At 48.9% G+C, this 16839-nt stretch overlaps 5 protein-coding genes across 5 annotated transcripts; all 5 read left to right on the top strand.

The window, feature by feature from the left end:
• The first annotated feature begins 1052 nt into the window (after window positions 1-1052).
• On the top strand, window positions 1053-3087 carry EDB93DRAFT_318012 (uncharacterized protein). Its single transcript, XM_041456068.1, has 3 exons — window positions 1053-1612; window positions 1661-1683; window positions 1730-3087. The coding sequence occupies exons 1-3, from the start codon at window positions 1187-1189 to the stop codon at window positions 2715-2717; spliced, it is 1437 nt and encodes a 478-aa protein (XP_041308559.1). The 5' UTR covers window positions 1053-1186; the 3' UTR covers window positions 2718-3087.
• Window positions 3088-3801: 714 nt separating this feature from the next.
• Window positions 3802-5659, top strand: EDB93DRAFT_1083673 (kinase-like domain-containing protein; the record flags this gene model as incomplete). Its single annotated transcript, XM_041445777.1, has 6 exons — window positions 3802-4755; window positions 4822-4921; window positions 5033-5109; window positions 5172-5188; window positions 5254-5479; window positions 5543-5659. The coding sequence occupies 6 exons, from the start codon at window positions 3802-3804 to the stop codon at window positions 5657-5659; spliced, it is 1491 nt and encodes a 496-aa protein (XP_041308558.1).
• A 1962-nt stretch (window positions 5660-7621) lies between these two features.
• On the top strand, window positions 7622-10345 carry EDB93DRAFT_317932 (uncharacterized protein). Its single transcript, XM_041456067.1, has 4 exons — window positions 7622-7713; window positions 7771-7895; window positions 7959-10052; window positions 10286-10345. Exon 3 carries the CDS (start codon window positions 7973-7975, stop codon window positions 10049-10051), a length of 2079 nt encoding a protein of 692 aa, XP_041308557.1. The 5' UTR covers window positions 7622-7713; window positions 7771-7895; window positions 7959-7972; the 3' UTR covers window position 10052; window positions 10286-10345.
• Window positions 10346-11725: 1380 nt separating this feature from the next.
• EDB93DRAFT_1249526 (uncharacterized protein) lies at window positions 11726-12233 on the top strand (the record flags this gene model as incomplete). Its single annotated transcript, XM_041452870.1, has 4 exons — window positions 11726-11819; window positions 11873-11938; window positions 11992-12153; window positions 12205-12233. The coding sequence occupies 4 exons, from the start codon at window positions 11726-11728 to the stop codon at window positions 12231-12233; spliced, it is 351 nt and encodes a 116-aa protein (XP_041308556.1).
• A 1223-nt stretch (window positions 12234-13456) lies between these two features.
• On the top strand, window positions 13457-14447 carry EDB93DRAFT_1103260 (uncharacterized protein; the record flags this gene model as incomplete). The annotated part of the gene is made up of 6 exons (XM_041447288.1): window positions 13457-13537; window positions 13605-13667; window positions 13733-13807; window positions 13867-14085; window positions 14135-14185; window positions 14241-14447. The coding sequence occupies 6 exons, from the start codon at window positions 13457-13459 to the stop codon at window positions 14445-14447; spliced, it is 696 nt and encodes a 231-aa protein (XP_041308555.1).
• Between the last annotated feature and the right edge of the window lie 2392 nt (window positions 14448-16839).

Here is a 16839-nt window from a genome sequence, read left to right as displayed (position 1 = left end):
GTGGTTATTAGAAATCCGAGAGACGTACTGTGCATAAAGAAGTGCAACTCCCTTTCTACCGTATCTGGAAACGCTTCTTTGGCTGTCGTTTTTCAGCTCCACCGAGATTTCTTCTGCGCCCCCCACGAGACTGGCAACGACCGCATAAAAGTTGGGGAGTTGGGTGGTGAGCTAGAGGAGGGTAAGTCGATAGTTCTATGGTTAGTACTGGGGGGAGAACTCACCTTCCACAAAGCGACATCTTTTGGAAGTACCTCGCGCAGAAGGCCGTCTTCGTGGCGCACACAAATGGCGTATTTCAAGTCTATTATCTTCGAGTTGGGTGGTATGGTGATGCTGAAATCACTAGGATGTTTGTCTACCATATACCGCAATGTGACATTGGGTGGATCCGTGGTGGTCGATGAGTTCATTGTGGTTGGGTGTTGAAATAAAGACTTGAGAGGAATTTCTCAAAGCCCCTATTTGTGTGAAGTCAGACGCCTTACAGTACTGTATTAATCCATCAGTAAAGAAGAAACTGTCGTTTGTGAGGTCGCCCTTCGTTTGAACATCCTTGAATCACCTGAATACGGAAAGGTCGACGTAGTGCAAGTGCTGGAGCATCGTAGCTTACGGTGCTGGGTCGTTCGCACCGCCGAGGGTCGGGGAGAGAATCCCTCGCGGGAGAGGTTTCTGAGTTGCCAGATCAATCTCATCAAAGTTTTCACTCACGTCTGGTGCACTCAGCGAACGAGAATTTACATCCGACCAAAAGCTAGCAGATACTAGTAATGCACAGGGACATCAATAATTTGACATGAGAAATTTAAGTTGCGTCACAAAGCATCCCATGTCCGTCACGGTGAAAGTGTAAAGCAGACCTCACAAAGCCATGTGAAACTGCGCATGATGTACATACCAGTCGAATGATGAGCCCCGCATGTTTGACGGGGGGTCCGAATGGCGTGTGAGGGCTGGTACCAGAAACGTTAAAAATCATGGAAGAACGGAAGATTAAATATGGCAAAGTGAAAAAGATGGTTGAAGTTTTGGCCACGGTTTAGCGCCCTGCCAGGGTCACGTACGCTCACTCAATGGTCTTAACGTACTACTACCTATTACTACTACTACCATCTCCACCGCTACTCTTCTTCTTCTTTGTCGTCGTGGTCGTCGTCAACGTTGAGTCGGTCGATGTATTAGGATGTCGAGCAGGAACAACTCTCGGTTTTCTACTCTCAAAGTATTCAAATTTAACAAGGAAAGACCGCCGCCTCCTCCTCCTCCCAAGGACGACCAATACTTCCAACAAGGATTACAAGTACAAGGAGGTCCTTATGGTTCAAGTAAATCGCTTTACAACCCGAGCGTAACTTCTTTGTCTCCTCCTGCCGACCTACTACCATCACTACCAACAACGCCTGACTATAACCGGGCTTCACCTGAGTCCGCTCCTTCAGTTCGTTCTTTTGGTCCTGCAATGTCTATAGAGAGCGAGAAATCAAAGCGAAGCTTATTCAAGTTTTCGTCAATGGGCAAGCGTAATAGGTCAACACGGAATCTCATGGAAACAGAAGATCCCGAGCCTCCTCAAGAGGACGAGAGCATTTCTAGGCCTTGGAATTTCCAGGTGAGTCTGCTTGTAATTCCTAGTCGTCCTTGCTAAAGGAATGATCAGCATCATATTCATGTTGATGAGGGGTGAGTATCCTTTTCTTGTGCTCTGCGACCCTAACGCTTTTTCCAGATTCATAGGACTTCCTCCTTCATGGTCTAATGCCCTTTCCCAAGCTGGTTTCACCGAAGACGAAATCGCAGCAATTCACGCCCGCCGCATAGCTACTCGTAGAAATCCAAATACATCCCGTCCTGATTCACCACTCTCCATTCTTCACCACCCAGCACCCCGAAGTTCATCCCTTGCAGCCTGCTCATCAAACGCAACGCTCATAGCAAGTGCCTACATCAACGCTCCATCACCAACCTCCTTCAACTTCCCCCCATCTCGCGAATCCTCATTCACCGCCACATCCTCCTCACACTCGCACTCTGCTCTCGAACGAGACACAGTAGACACACAGTACGTATTCGTCAACGGTACAGGGCACGAAAGCATGATTGACCCATACCCCCTCGATACCCAATCCGTATCCACACACCACAGCAGCTCCAATCACACAAATGCACCTCAAATCGCTCGTGTTCAATCTGAGGCTCCTCCTCGGACTAACTCAGGCCACACCCCGAGCCCCCTAGTGTATTCTCACAGCTTGCCTTTGAGCAATCATCCTCTCGATATGCATAGCATACGTAGTGCTTCCCCACGCACGCCTCCGAGGAGAATGTTCCATGTTGCCAATGCGGACGAGTCGCCGCCTCCTGCTTATCACTCTCCAGTCCGTACCTCTTTTCTTCGGGATAAACCTGGATTCCCATCAGATGAGTCTGGAAGTGGGATAGACAAAGAGTCTGGACAACTAAAGAAGAAAGAACGGGATATGGATTCGATCTTGGATATCTCAGCAACAGCGGACACCACCTCTTCGTCGCTCCGTACAGACGCAGTCGTGGATCTTTCACTTCCGGATGTTGATCCTGCACTGCTGAATAGGCACTTGAGCCCGACGCCCCCACTGGTCATTGATAAGAGGCTAACGAAAGTGGGTGCGTTGCCTCCGAGGCTTAGTTTTCACTTGAGCTCGGATTTGGGGGATTGGGGGGGCTGGGTTGCTTAGTGGTATGGAAGACGAGAGTGGAAATGAGAATGGGAGTAGGAGTAGACTTGAAGACCGACTAGGACTCTCAAAACCAGGGAGATTCGTCGAGTCGAAGCGGAAGAACTCCTCAGTAAATAGAGGGGAAGGCAGCAGCAACTCGCTCCTCCCTGGATTCTCATTCCCTTCTTCCTCCCGACTATCACCATTACCATCGCTATCACTGTCCCCATCGACATCAACATCACGCTCTCCATCAACTTCATCTCGTCCATCAACACCATCATCTTCAAAATCGCACTCTCCTATCACTTCAACAGCTACATCGACGCCGTCTACCTCCCCTTCTCCTTCTGCCCCTTCACATTCTCCTGAATCAACGCAGCTGACTTTGAGTGTCCTTTCGCCGTCAACTTCAAGCTTACTATCTCCAACCCCGACACAGACACTCCCGACACTCCCGGATGTGTCGTTTGGGGCGGATATAACACTTGGAGCTCCGCTACGTGTTATGATGCCGACATCACCTGAGAACAGTGTACCACCTACGCCGACAACTAGGAAAACACCGCCGCCTACAACTAGAACGTCGCCTACACTGACGCGGAATTCACCGTGTACGCCGATGAGAGAACTTCCGCCCGTGCCTCCTGAAGAGGTTGATCGCAGTATTGGTCCTGTGTTACTGGATATTTCGTTAGGACCTGACGTCTCTTCCCTGGGTGCTGGGTTGGACCTCTCTTCACTTGGACTTGGGTTGGATGTTGCATCTCTCAGTTCTTGTGGACCGAACATTCCCAGCTCGAGTACGCAAATCACAAGTACAGAACACACAGAGCTCACGAAATCCTCATCGCCTCCGTCGGGAATTGAAGTTACTGTGTCGTCACAGTCGCCTACCAGTGCGACATTGTTGCCGAAAATTTCGGGTGGGGGTTCTTCGAGAAGAGAGGGTGTTAATGCATTGGATCGTGGTTCTCCTTCTACGACGAGCGCGTCAACAACAGGCAACCACAGTCCACCTTCAACCACAAGTGACCGCAGTGCCTCTACAACCCTCCTCCCCCTACGACCCGCAGGCGACCGCGACTCCGGAATGTCAATGATGACAGTTACACCTGCTACGATTGTCAGCGTGAGTGGAGCCGTGGCTATCACATTGGCGACAGCTAGTATCGTTGACTCTGATTCTGTGTCGCTGAGCGCTGTTGAGCCTAGAGATGATACAGTTAGCCTACTGGGAGACAGCCCGTCCGTTGTGTTGGACTCAGATGGCGCATCCGTAGTGTTAGACTCGGATCCCGCATGGCCAGAACCCCCTCTCACCCCCGACCTCGACACAACTCCACGTCAACCCACGCGTTTCCGCGCAACTTCCCTTCGTGTGCAGGGCTCCCCTCACAGCTCACATTTCAGCAGTGAGACGGGCTCTACTACCGAAAGCGCGCCCCTTGTCACGCCCAAGTTGCACGTCCCGCCTTCGCCGCTCCGGGATAAGAGCTTCGCGCCTGAAGCTGCGCTTCTCACATCAATAACCGATACGTTTGGAGTTGGAGGGCGGGATAGTGATAGCGATGAAGGGTTCACGCTCTACCCCCCACAAGCACGCTCCCAATCCCAATTACAGCGCTTACCAGAATGGATCGCAGACGCCATCTCCCCTCTCTCCGAATTCATGATTGACGTAGATCCACAAGAATACTTTGCAGACCTCCAAGAAATCGCGGAAGGCGAGAGCGGCTCCGTATACGCAGCCCGCCTCGTCTGCCCTGTTCAATCGCTCTCTCTAACCCCTGGAACGACGCACGTAGCCATAAAATCCATTGCAATCCACCCAGCCGTATCTCCAAAGTTTCAAGACCTGAGCCACGAGATGGAGCTGATGCGTGGGGTGCATCATGCGCATGTGTTGCGCATGGATGCGTTTTATGTGAATTTGGTGGATGATTCGGTGTGGATACGAATGGAGCTGATGGAGAGGAGCTTAGCGGATGTTGTGGGGCTTGTTGGGGAGGGGTTATCGTTGCAGGAGAGGATGATTGCGCGGTTTGCTAGTGATGTGAGTTTTTGTTTCGTTGTGTGGGGTGTGGGTGGGTGGATGCTGACCGGTGAACGGGATGAACAGGTCCTACTTGCGCTCGAATACCTCCAAAAACACCATATCGCCCACCGAGACGTCCGTTCTGACAACCTCCTTTTAAACGCTAACGGAATCGTAAAAGTTGGTAAGTAGCCCATTTATATGCTCGACTTTTTACTCCGATCATCACTTGTTTTGTTGCCATCTTTTTGTTGTTGAAGAGATGCTGATTTCATCTTGGTTGCTTAATGCATAGCTGATTTCTCGAATGCTGTGCGTGTGACGAGAAATTCTCCGATGTGTATTGGGGCTGTGGGTGTTATCTACTGGCAGGTGCGTTTCATGATGTTTTTCGTCCTCTCTGTGTTAATGGTGTTGGCGTTCATGTTTTGTAGGCTCCAGAGATGCGAGTGTGAGTGTATTTATTCCTTTCTCTCATCAGGAATCTGATTTCATCTTCGTTTCTTCCTATCACAGTGGAGCATACAACGCGCTCAAAGTTGACGTCTGGTCTCTAGGCGCAACAGTATGGGAACTGGCACAAACAGAACCGCCTTTTGCGGATGTTCAAGACCCGCGACAAATCGGTGTTCAGTGGCCGCCTCTGCGTCAACCAGAGCTTTACTCGCGCGGGTTCCATGAGTTTTTGAAGTTATGCTCGAGGCCGTATGCATCGAGGCCGAACGCCAATGAGTTGGTGAACGTGAGTTTATTCTATTATGTGATTCTGACTGGACGCTGACATCACGTTGATTTCGATTTGTAGACACCTTTCATCCGCAATGCATGCGGCCGAGCGGTGAACGTTCAACTCTTATCACAGTGTAGAGCTATTGAAGAACATGTATTGCAAAGGGAGAATGAGGGTGGGGGGCAGTCGTGACGCGTAGATGGATGGATGGACGGACGGACGATTTGCTTTTGATTTTGCCGGTGCAGTGTCCGCGTTACGCATTCCTTTGATAAAACTATCTATCAACATATTCATATCGCTATCTATACCCCCAAAGTCATTACTCGTATTTCACTTATTTCCATTTTATCAGATCTGACGGGGTTTTAAATTATATATCATGATGCTATGGCTTTGTGGTTCAATTTGAGCGATGCTACTGCATGGCGGTGTTCTGGGGTGATTTAAGCAGGATATGAAATAGTGGTTGACTGGGCGAGTGATGATAGTAGGCCGAGCGTTTCATACAAGCGATGCAGGGACTTTGGTTTCATCACGAGCGTAGAGCAACCAATGAGATTTCGACCCTTGAGAGTATCCTAGTTCCGAGTCATTGAACATCGCGATATTGCTTTCAGTGGACAAGTTGGATGCAGTCAACGGTCCACGCGTGACGGTAGGTAGACGATAAATCCATACTGTGACTTTGGCATGATCAGATTGATGGCGCTTGATCTTGTTCCTTTGCATTCCAAGGAGGTTGCCGAACATTGGAATAAGGTTCCTCGCGTCTACGATCCTAAATCACAAGAGGAAGATGAAACATCCAACAAACCAGACTCTGAAGCTATGGTGACAAAGTTAGGGGAAGAGGATCCGACGAGGGAACAAGAGACGTAGTTCAATTCATGCTGAGCGACCCGTCGGCGTCTCGTGCTCACAAACATTTTTTGCGAGATGCCGTGACTCGGCGCTCGGACAAAACATTTAAACTTTAGATTTGCTGTGATTATGAAAAATAAAACCAAAGATGCACAAATCAACAGGCTATGCATCGATCGCCGCGTTCTTCGCTGGTGTACGTATGTCGTGCTGGCACAAAAGTAACAAAAAGATCACATCACCCGTCATTATTGGTACCCGCAACCGGAAAGTGTTTTCCACGCGAGACGGCATATCTCTCTCTGTCGGGGACTACCACCCTGAGCTAAATCCAGTCTTCCGTGTTTCCGTCTGGCCTTGGCCTTGGATTCCCACTGTCAGTACGCACTGGTTACAGTTTTCGCTGCCGCCGCCACTAGCCTGCCCTGTCTTCCAAGTCCAGACTCTTTCCTCGTTTGTCACGTTCAGGACTGTTAAATAACGGCAACCCTGCCCGTTCTCTGGGATTCTTTATGTTCCTGCTTGATCAAATAACAGCATCCACAAGCCAAGGACGAGGGCTTGGGCATGGGATCCAAGGTTTCGAACGCAATTCTGAGTGGCGCATCAAACCAAATATTGACGTTTTTCTATGTGCTACTGCGTGGTAAGCGTTCAATCGGACTATCTTTTGGCTCGTTATCGTGGCCGTCATTGCTCCTACTCGAGTCTAAATCGTTGTTAGTCGTCCCTACTTGCTTCCTTTATACTTATGCCTCCGTAGCCTCAGTCTTTTCATGTCTTGCGAACGCACAATAGCGTGACGCTCGGGACCGGTGCCACCAATCTCCAGCCACTTCTTCCCTGTGCCTTGGCATCTACTACTAGTTGAGGTCCTTCCTGTCTGCTCAATACTTGTCACCCATCAGGTCATATAAACAGCGCCCATCTGTCTCTGGGAGGCTTGTCTGGTGCCCCTTGTACCCATTATGATACGTCATGTTTGCTCCAGAACAAGGCGCCCCCGAAAGAGTTAAATGCCCTCCGATTGGCGCCCAGGAGCCCTGAAAACCTCTCATCAACACCGTAATTTGATCCTCAAGAGCTTTGATCCGGGACTGCTCAGAAAAAATTGTGAAATCTCAACTCTGTTTGAGATCACGCACTAACACGTTCTACTAAACTGACAACAGAAAACGCTTCTGGTTTCGGAAGACGTGTCATGCCACCACTGGGCATCTCGGAATTGGCATTCACCGCCTCTGTACTAAGTCTCGTCTGAATAACATCACAAGTTTCACGGCAGTTTCTATTAGGCATGACTTCTGATTGACATCTTATCCCACCCAGGTAATTTACCTTCCCCTCGGTACTTACCAAAAGAAATTTTCTTCGATCGAAAAGTGAGAACGTTATTGTCAATAATCGACCCTACTTACGAGGCTTTGATGCGTCTACAGCATTCTGGGTGCATGCTGTGTATATTATGGTTATGGACCCTGGCAAATCGTCTTTAGGCACCTCTTGGAAGCTTTAAATGACCGTTCAGAAAGCTGATACAATGTCTCTCTCGCCCCTGCCCACGGTAAGCACTACGTTCGCTGTATTGTTTAATATTTTTTTGATTGATATTGTTATTATAATCCAGCCATCAAACCGAACATGAATAATGTATCAAACACCACTGGTCGGAAACAACCCCAGTGTTATAACAGTCAGCTCAAGCCCTGTTACCATGGGGGAACATTGCGATACACCAGTCCCTCTAGCGGAAAATGCAAGCGCCTCATTGTGCAGTGCGTAAATCCCAACTCAACAAGTGATTGGAACGAGCGCGACATTCGATCGAACGCGCCACTATCTACTCGGCTTGCTGGTTGGCTGACCAGGATGATGTTCAACCCATCCAGCGAATCATTTTTGTGGCTATTCGTCTGGCCCCTTTATATTATCGCACTGTTGATTCCATCTAGCGATCATGCGTTCGCCATCCATTACAAGCCATATTTGATGCGGTTTGTCGGCCAACTGTGGGCTGCACGCTCACCAAGGGAATACTCTCTACGTGTAGGAGCAGGTGAAGATGATGAACGCGTGCGGCGTGTCACCCACGCCCTCTACCCCCGATTCCTTATTGTTTTTAACAAAGACAGAAGAGTATGGACAAGAGTCGATGCTGAGGCAGTAGTATGGCGAACACCATATGTCGCTGTCACCTATTCCTACGCCGACGTGATGAATTCCGGAAGTATGGAGGAGCTCATAAATCGGGTGCGGCATGCTACCTTGGATCAAGGGTTTGATGCGTACTGGCTAGATCACGAGTGCTTACTCGATGGTCCCACGGGAAAGGCCCAAGACCTGTATCGCATGTCGGACGTCTACCGACTCGCCTCCTTCACACTCATCATGCTCTTCCACGAGAACGCTTGGCCCATTTGGGGCAGTCGCGTTTGGACTCTTCCTGAAGCTCTCCTTAGTCGCGAGCTGCGATACAAGGCTGGAAACAACGCAGTCACTCCCATCAATCTCATTCAAATCGCCTCTTTAGCTTACCGCCATCAAGATAAAGAATCCCAGATTATCAACTCTTATGGCCTCGGGAAGGATCCACTCGAGAGGTTGGAGCGCAATCTTCAACTCAAAGAAGCAATATGGCGCCGAGATAGCTATTCCTCTGAAATTACGAGTCAGGACGAAAAGTCTGAGGAAAGATATCACGCAGAAAAGGTGTATGCGCTCATGGGATTTTTCGAGCATCGCATTCTTCCGGATGCTAAGGAGACAGAGCTACAAGCGCTTGCGCGCTTGTTCATGGCGAACGACAACGATCGCATTGCTGATCGCATGATCTCAATGTTTCCCAAAGATCGAAAAGGTATAAATCAATGGTACACCAACGACGACGAATATGGTGCCAAACTTTGGGACATCGAGCCTTCTGTACAGGTCATCGGCATTACAATCAATGGTTCTCTTGTGTTAGATGGCTGCCGGGCGGCAGCAATTAGGTGGAAGAATTTTCCATCCGTCGCTTATGCTACAAGGCGTTCTATTCGACGTCTTCTAGTACTTACAGTGCCATACGTGGCCTTGATCTTCCTCATACTGAGTTGTGTCATGATCTCCACCGGGAATCAGAGCACCTATACTAGCGCATATGGCTATGGAGGTTCCTCAACCTCACCTCAAGTCGCAGGCGGCGGCGTTTTGCTTGCTTTCTCGCTTATTTTTCTAATACTTGCGCCAGTATTCACAAGTTATGCGCACTCTGGACGCATTGTCCTCGCTCGTCCGTGGCTAGTTGGAGTCAAAGGAGTCCTCTCTGCCCAGGAAGTCTCTGACCACTTGTATGGGCGTCAGATCTGGAATTCTCGTCGCACCCTTTACACTCCTTCAGGTTCGCATTTGGCGAGACCAAGAAAAAGTGATTCCAATTTCCGCGAAGGCCACGTTTCGCAGTACGAGGCAGCCCTCGCAGCCCCGGCATTTGACCCTATTGAAGGTCACATGTTCACCCTCGTCGACACCATCTCGGGCACGATCTACTATTTCCGTGCACACAGGCCGCCCACGGTTTGTCTTTTTACTGGATCAGAGGGCGGACAAGGGAGGTTTGTCCTGGCTAGTGAGGAATGCAGCAGTAACGAGCTGCGACGCGAGACGGTGCTCCGCATGCCGACTTTCATCTCTGCTTACATGCACTCTTGTGATTGGGTGGCTTTGGGTGGCAAGCCTTGAGGTCGGTACGGGCAATCACTAATTGAATTATTATTCTGCTTTTATCAACACCCTCATTTCTATGGCGCGATTCTTCTCTCTTTTTCGTATTTGCTCTGTATTTTTATTTATTTTCATGATACCCATCGAGTATGCTCATGAATAATTGGTTCTTCACGGAACGTCCGCTCATTTGTTCCCTTTCTTTCACCCTAGTCTATCGTCTGATTCATATTTATTTGTCCTGTTGTACAGATATATTTACTTCCGCGTCAAACAAATGTACATGGTACTTGGCACCGTGGTGAGCGACGTAGTAAAACAATTCTATAAGTGACCGGGGCAAGCACGAGGAGGACATCTCAATCGAGGTGAACTAGTTCCGGGCGAAACGTCGGAACGATTGATATTGTTGTACAATTGTGCAGTTTCAGTCGAGTGGTAAAGCTTAGACTCGTTCCAAGTCAGACCGTGACTTGAGAGATGACTCTTAACAGGTCTTTGATTACGAGGTCAGAGATAACATATATATTCTATTTCTTATTTCACAATCGTAATGCTGTTTTCTGATGACTGGGGCCGTTGTAGCATACTCCTGTTTAATCCAGTGTTCTATGTGAAAAAAAGGAAAAGAGATGAAGGAAAGCAATAAATATACTGTGTCCTTTGCTTGCTTATCGAGGTCGATGCACGATGGTCTGGGGTCGAGTACTAAGAGAAGAACACGAACGTTAGCAGATCCCTTCGTTAACGCGTTAACATTGACCTTTTAAAAGACGTCCAGATGGGAATAGGAAGGATAGTAGTCCGCTCAGATTGCCGTTCAACTAGGTTCAACGCCATTAGTATTATATGTTGATCGTCTTGTTTTAATTTTGGGTTGTCCTACCGCGACTCCAATTTTAGACACTTTCAACATTTGACGTCTCTAGCAGAATATCAACAGCGTACGAACGATCATCAACCAAGCCAAGGTACGAACCTAGAAAGTGAAGCTTCAAATAACAACTCCATAATCCGCTCGAAACACAGCGCCGCCACCTGCACAAGGAACTCCTAATATTTCACATGATTGACTCGGAGTCACGACCAGGTGATGCGCCAAAAGGAATAGCGTGCGAGCGACTCGCTCGGAGCGAGTCTTGACCTTGATGAACACCCGATATTAGGCACTGCCCAAAAGCGTATGTTTGGGGGCAGCAGGCAATGTCGGGGGTACTGCATTGAGAGAGTAAAGTTTTGGAGGCAACGATATCATCTGTACGGTTATTCAGAAACAAACTTGCCGTTAGGAGGTTCATTTAACTCAGTGGTGTTGCCTATGTAAGTCTCGTTTCTCCTGTGGCCTGAGGGTAATAGAACTGAAAAGGACAAATGGAGTCTGTATGTTGCAATGTCTGTATTCTGGGGATGGTGCAGACTTAGATGCGAAACTCTTCAGAAGCCTGCGGAGATGAAAGACGCTGCGACGCGCCAATGACAGCCCAGATGTACTAGACTGTGAATTATGTAAGCACAAATGGTTCCTCTCTTCGATTTACTAACAAATGTTACTGCAGCTGGCATGTAAGTATTACTCGGGACCCTGGCCTGAGAGCAAATCTCGGCATTGGCAACTTCGTACTGTTGGCTTTTTGTCCCGTGCTTCCTCCACGCACATTCTCCCCACTTTACCCTCCACTCCTAGTACCCACCATGCTGTCCAACTTGAAATACTTCGCTATCTTGGCTGCCTTTGCCCCTGCATTTGCAGCCCCCGTTACGGGAGGCGTAGCTGACGTGGTTTCCGGTAAGTCACGTCTCAACTATGCGTTTCGCCTCTTCATTGTATTTTCATCATAGTTGATAACAATGTTGCCTTGAACTCCAAGCGTGGTTCAAGTTACTCGTATGATCAGCTCGAATCGAGTACGTCATCATTGTACTCATGTCATATTCCTCACTCTGATAGTGCGTTGCAGTCGTCTCAAACGTAGCAGGCAACACGGGTGTCAGTTTTCCAAACAACAAGCGCTCTGATGCTGGCCATTCCGCGGCCGTAGATACCGTCCTCGAAGAGCTCAATGACAAACTTCTTGCGCGGGCCAAGTACTCTGAATATAGTCTTAGCGAAATTACCAATGGTATGACACGTGTCATTTCTGTCACCGTCAGATTCTGACATTTCATTATAGCACTCGCAACCGTTCTTGCTGACTCCTGAGAAGACCAGGTCGGAGCCACAACGCCGAGACACGAACCCTGAAGCCGCTTTCTAAGATCTTATTAGCACACTATGGTATTCAGTTCACGAGAACGATTCAAACGATTCAAAAGTTGTCGTAGCGTAAATGAGTCAGCACAAGACATGGTTAGGTGTTTTTTTGAATACAATGGTATTGTTAACTCGAGCATCGACTGAAATTGAGTGTTGAGTACTTAATGCTTACTTTGAATGCTAGCTGCTCGGTTCGGCAATACTAAGCACCACCGGTCCCATTCTTCACCAAGGATTAGGCTCAAGTCAAGCGGGCGATCTGTCATCTTGCAAGCAGTGCAGAAGGACTCTGGAATGAAGTGAGGCGAAGTTGGTGGTTGAAACGCTGGAGCCTGGAGGAGATAGGGTATGAAGACAATTTAGAAGCAGCACAGCTACTGATGGAAATGGTTTAACAGGACGAATTAATTTTACTTCCCGATCACCCGGACGAGAATGAGGCTGGCATACACTCGGCGGTGAGACTGCCCCTGATGCTCCAACATTACCTATCACTTCGATAAGTCTTGGAAAGGTTTTCTGCAGACGTTGTTTGCTAGGGAAACATGGCATTCCGTGTTATAGGGTTTCTTGTTGCGAGCGTTAACCATTGCAATAGTAATGTGTCCGCAGCTTACACGTGTTGCAATCGAGATCGGGTCTTCTTACACAGGCATTCTTACAGAACCCTCGAGGCTTACGCGAGTTGCCGCGCGTATGTAGTGTAAAGTTTTTTTACATAATTTCCTATGATCTCATTTTGCATTTGTTCCGTCATTGGTCAACAATGAACTGGACCTACCGAGTGACCAGCTCGTCTACAATCTAACAATGAACAGTTAGCTTATTCGAGCAACAACTGTCGGTATAAGCCTTGGATAACACTCAGGTCTCAGGGCATGCCCAATGAGACGCTCTGCTTTGCGAGGCTAGGATCGATCTTGGTCCTTCCGTACGATCAGAACCATTGGAGTACGGGAGTGAAACTTGATGCATCTGATGGACGATTATTGGACGATAAGTTAGTTTCTTTCTTTATTTGATCCTGCCTGCTTAGGGCTTGCAGTCGGCAGTGCAACGAATATTGCCTCGAGGCTTGTACTAACAACGGCCTGTTGTTTTATATAAGGTGTAGGACCTTTTCTCACTACTTCGCTACATACGATTCTGATCATCAACTGCTATTCGCAATGGGGAAAAAAGGCAACACATCGAAGGACTTGACTCAAGAAACTCGCACATCTAATGAAGCAACAGCTCCTGGAGGCTCGGTACGTGGCTTACGAGGATCGCTTAGTTTACTTCACACCAAACACTGACATCGACTCCTTCGTCTAGCACCGACCCCGTGGCAAAGTCGGTCGGTTGCTGAAGAAACTTAAGGAAAAGTTAAGGTTGTCGGTGAGTCCACGAACACGCGTATCGAGTGTCCTAGAATCCGACTAAATCGCAACAAGCGCTCGAAGGATTCCCGCAGCCGCAGCGCTGTTCCCCCGGATGTGGATCATCAACATGCTTCATCGACCCCGAATATTATCGAGGTAGGTTCTTGCCCTTCAGTCTGTGTTCTTTCTAAATTTTGGTGGTTGCGCTGGCTTAGGTTACTCCGTCTGACTTAGAAGTGGAGGCTGATGTCCAATCGGCACTTCGGGATGCTCAAGAAGCTGCAAAGCAGATGCATTCGCTTTCGGGACCTGTGATAACTGTGACGTCTGCTGCCCAAGATGCACAAGCGGATCTCACCGCTGTCGACGGTTTCCAGGACACATATCTCAAACCCCTCAAGATATTCGACCATGTCATTGGAAAGATTGCGGATGTATGCAAGCCCTCCTCTTGAACGGAACCAAATTAATCCCGTTCCACAGGTACATCCATATGCAAAGATGGCACTGGGCGTGCTGTCCTGTGCAGCCAAAGTATGTTTTTTTCCATCTCTTCCTATCTTACATCGCTCAGCAATCATTTATGCAGATTATTATAGCTCAAGCGGATCGCGACGCAGGGGTCCTCAAACTTCTCGATAAGTTGTGTGAAGTTTACAGCTTCATGACACAAGACGAAATGCTTGGCAAAATCTCGTCGATGAGCGCTATCCTCGGAAAGATTTCTCAGCAGACCCGTGAATGCGCCCAGTTTATCAAAGATTATTCGGAGATCAGCAACTTTTGTGAGTGTTAGAAGCTCTTGCCCTCTATATCGTTTTAAGTTTCTACTATCATCACAGGGAAGAGACTCGGAAAAAACGTCATCTCGGAAACGACTGATACGATTCAAAAGTACAACGACGTGTTCGATACACTCGTGCAGAACTTCCGGGATCAGGTTGCTCGCGACGTAGCCATACATGTCCAAGACATAGCTATACACGTCCACCGCACCGGTGAGAGTTCAGAGGTCCTTGTGACTTAAGATGTATTCATACCTTTTCAGAGGAAATATTGGATCTCAGTGGTATGACTTATGCAGATGGCGCGGGCCTAGATACTAGGAAACAATGCCTTCAAGGGACGCGCACGGAAATCCTTTCCCAGATCACGGAATGGGTCAACAGCACTGGGGACAACATTCCACGTGTGCTGTGGCTATCTGGTCCTGCAGGCAAGGGCAAATCGGCCATTGCCCACACCATTGCTAAGTGGTTCGAGGACGTGGGAGGGCTCGGTTCGTGTTACTCTTTTGACCGTCAGCGAGAAGCAGATCGTCGCCATGAAAAGATCTTTTCCACGATCGCGCGAGACCTGGCTGACCGTAATCAGGAGATGAGACGCGCGTTAGCAAATGCAGTTCAAGCCGCGAGTTCGCTCAAAAAGACAGCCGATATCATCCAACAATGGCAGAAGCTTCTTATTGAACCATTGTGGAAGTCATCTGGGTCGACTGGGGAACCCATCGTGATCGTGATCGATGCACTGGACGAGAGCGGTGGAGCAGAGACACGGAGAGACCTCCGCATTCTAGCTGGCAAATATCAAAACGCCGTCGTTCTCAAAATCACGGACCTCCCACACAACTTCCGCTTCATCGTTACCTCTCGCCCGCTTGGTGACATCAATGACGAGTTTTGCGGCGTTCAGCATATTAAACAGATATCCATGGATGATATTCCAGCGGCATTCGCAGAGCGCGACATCCATGCTTACGTATCCAACGAGTTGGAAGGGCTGGATTTCCAGGACAGAGAGTTCGCAATCCTTGCTGAGAAAGCTGATGGACTTTTCGAGTGGGCGCGTCTCGCCTGCGGATACATCAAGGAGTCCCATGTGGGGTTATCTCCAATGGATTGCTACAACGCTGTAGTGTCACGCGATCCTGCTGAGAGAAGCATGCTGTTGCACAGTATGTATAGCCTCATTCTAACGAATATCATGCCCAAGGATACATCCACCCATGTCCAACATTCGCAGAAATCGCGTTCGACAGTGCTGGCGAGATTTCGCTCAGTGATGGGACAAATATTAGGCACAGCTGAACCCCTTCCTTTAGCTTCCCTGAACGCCATGAGGCGCCATTTTCCAACGCGAGAGGACGATTTCGACGTGAAGCATGTTGTAAAAAGTATGGGATCCCTGCTCAGCGGCATCACCAACCCAGATTCCCCAATCCGACCCCTTCACGCATCCTTCCACGATTTCTTGACGGACCAACGATCCAGCGGAGAGTTTTTCATTGACATATCAAAGGCGCAACGCGACCTTGCATTCGCATCACTTCGATTGATGGAAAATGGTCTTCGTTTCAATATCTGCGATTTAAAGTCGTATCTGCCGAATTGCGAAGATCCCGGGCTGCAAGATCGAGTCCAAACATGCATCCTCCCACATCTCTCGTATTCCTCACGATTTTGGATTTCGCACGTACACGCCACGGTCTTCGACAAGGAGCTCGCAGAAGAAGTAAAATTATTTTTCGACCACGAGCGGGTGTTTTTCTGGCTTGAGTTACTTGCGCTGGTCGATGCGCTTAGCGGTGCAGTTCCTGCCCTTCCCCTCATTGCCCAGTGGCTAAAGGTCAGTACATTGCACGGTGTGTCAGCTAAAGCGCTCACATGCCACCACAGGGTCATTCTGAATTCAAGGATATCTTGTCGACTGCAATGGACGTACAGAGGTTCATTCAAGTCTTCGGCAGCATCATTTTACACAGCACACCGCATCTGTATGTATCAGCCCTCTCATTCTCGCCTGCCAACTCTCCGCTATCGATAAAGCTTTCTGCACGATTTCCGAATGTTCTTCGTGTAGCATCTGGACGTGATATAAACTGGCCGGCTGTTCAGACCGTGTTGAAGGGCCACACTCATTTTGTCACCTCGGTCTCGTTCTCGCCGGACGGCACTCGCATCGTCACTGGTTCGCAGGATCACACTGTTCGGCTGTGGGATGCAGGGACAGGGAAGCCAGTCAGTGAGCCCTTGTGGGGACACACTTCTATTGTTACCTCGGTCTCGTTCTCGCTGGACGGCACTCGCATCGTCACTGGTTCGCAGGATCACACTGTTCGGCTGTGGGATGCAGGGACGGGGAAGCCAGTCGGTGAGCCCTTGCGGGGGCACACTTCTATTGTTACCTCG

This window comes from Suillus bovinus, assembly GCF_016758785.1.
Source record: "Suillus bovinus strain UH-Sbo-P2 chromosome Unknown EDB93scaffold_21, whole genome shotgun sequence".
NCBI lineage: Eukaryota > Fungi > Basidiomycota > Agaricomycetes > Boletales > Suillaceae > Suillus > Suillus bovinus.
Note: the sequence above shows the minus strand (reverse complement) of the source record. Positions and strands in the feature narration are given on the sequence as shown.

Bases quoted from the DNA above. Each gene is read 5' to 3' on its own strand.
- EDB93DRAFT_317932 (XM_041456067.1), top strand. From the start codon at position 7,973: ATGAATAATGTATCAAACACCACTGGTCGGAAACAACCCCAGTGTTAT.
- EDB93DRAFT_318012 (XM_041456068.1), top strand. From the start codon at position 1,187: ATGTCGAGCAGGAACAACTCTCGGTTTTCTACTCTCAAAGTATTCAAA. The intron at 1,613-1,660 runs GTGAGTCTGCTT...AGGAATGATCAG, and splicing joins CTAGGCCTTGGAATTTCCAG to CATCATATTCATGTTGATGA. The intron at 1,684-1,729 runs GTGAGTATCCTT...CGCTTTTTCCAG, and splicing joins CATATTCATGTTGATGAGGG to ATTCATAGGACTTCCTCCTT.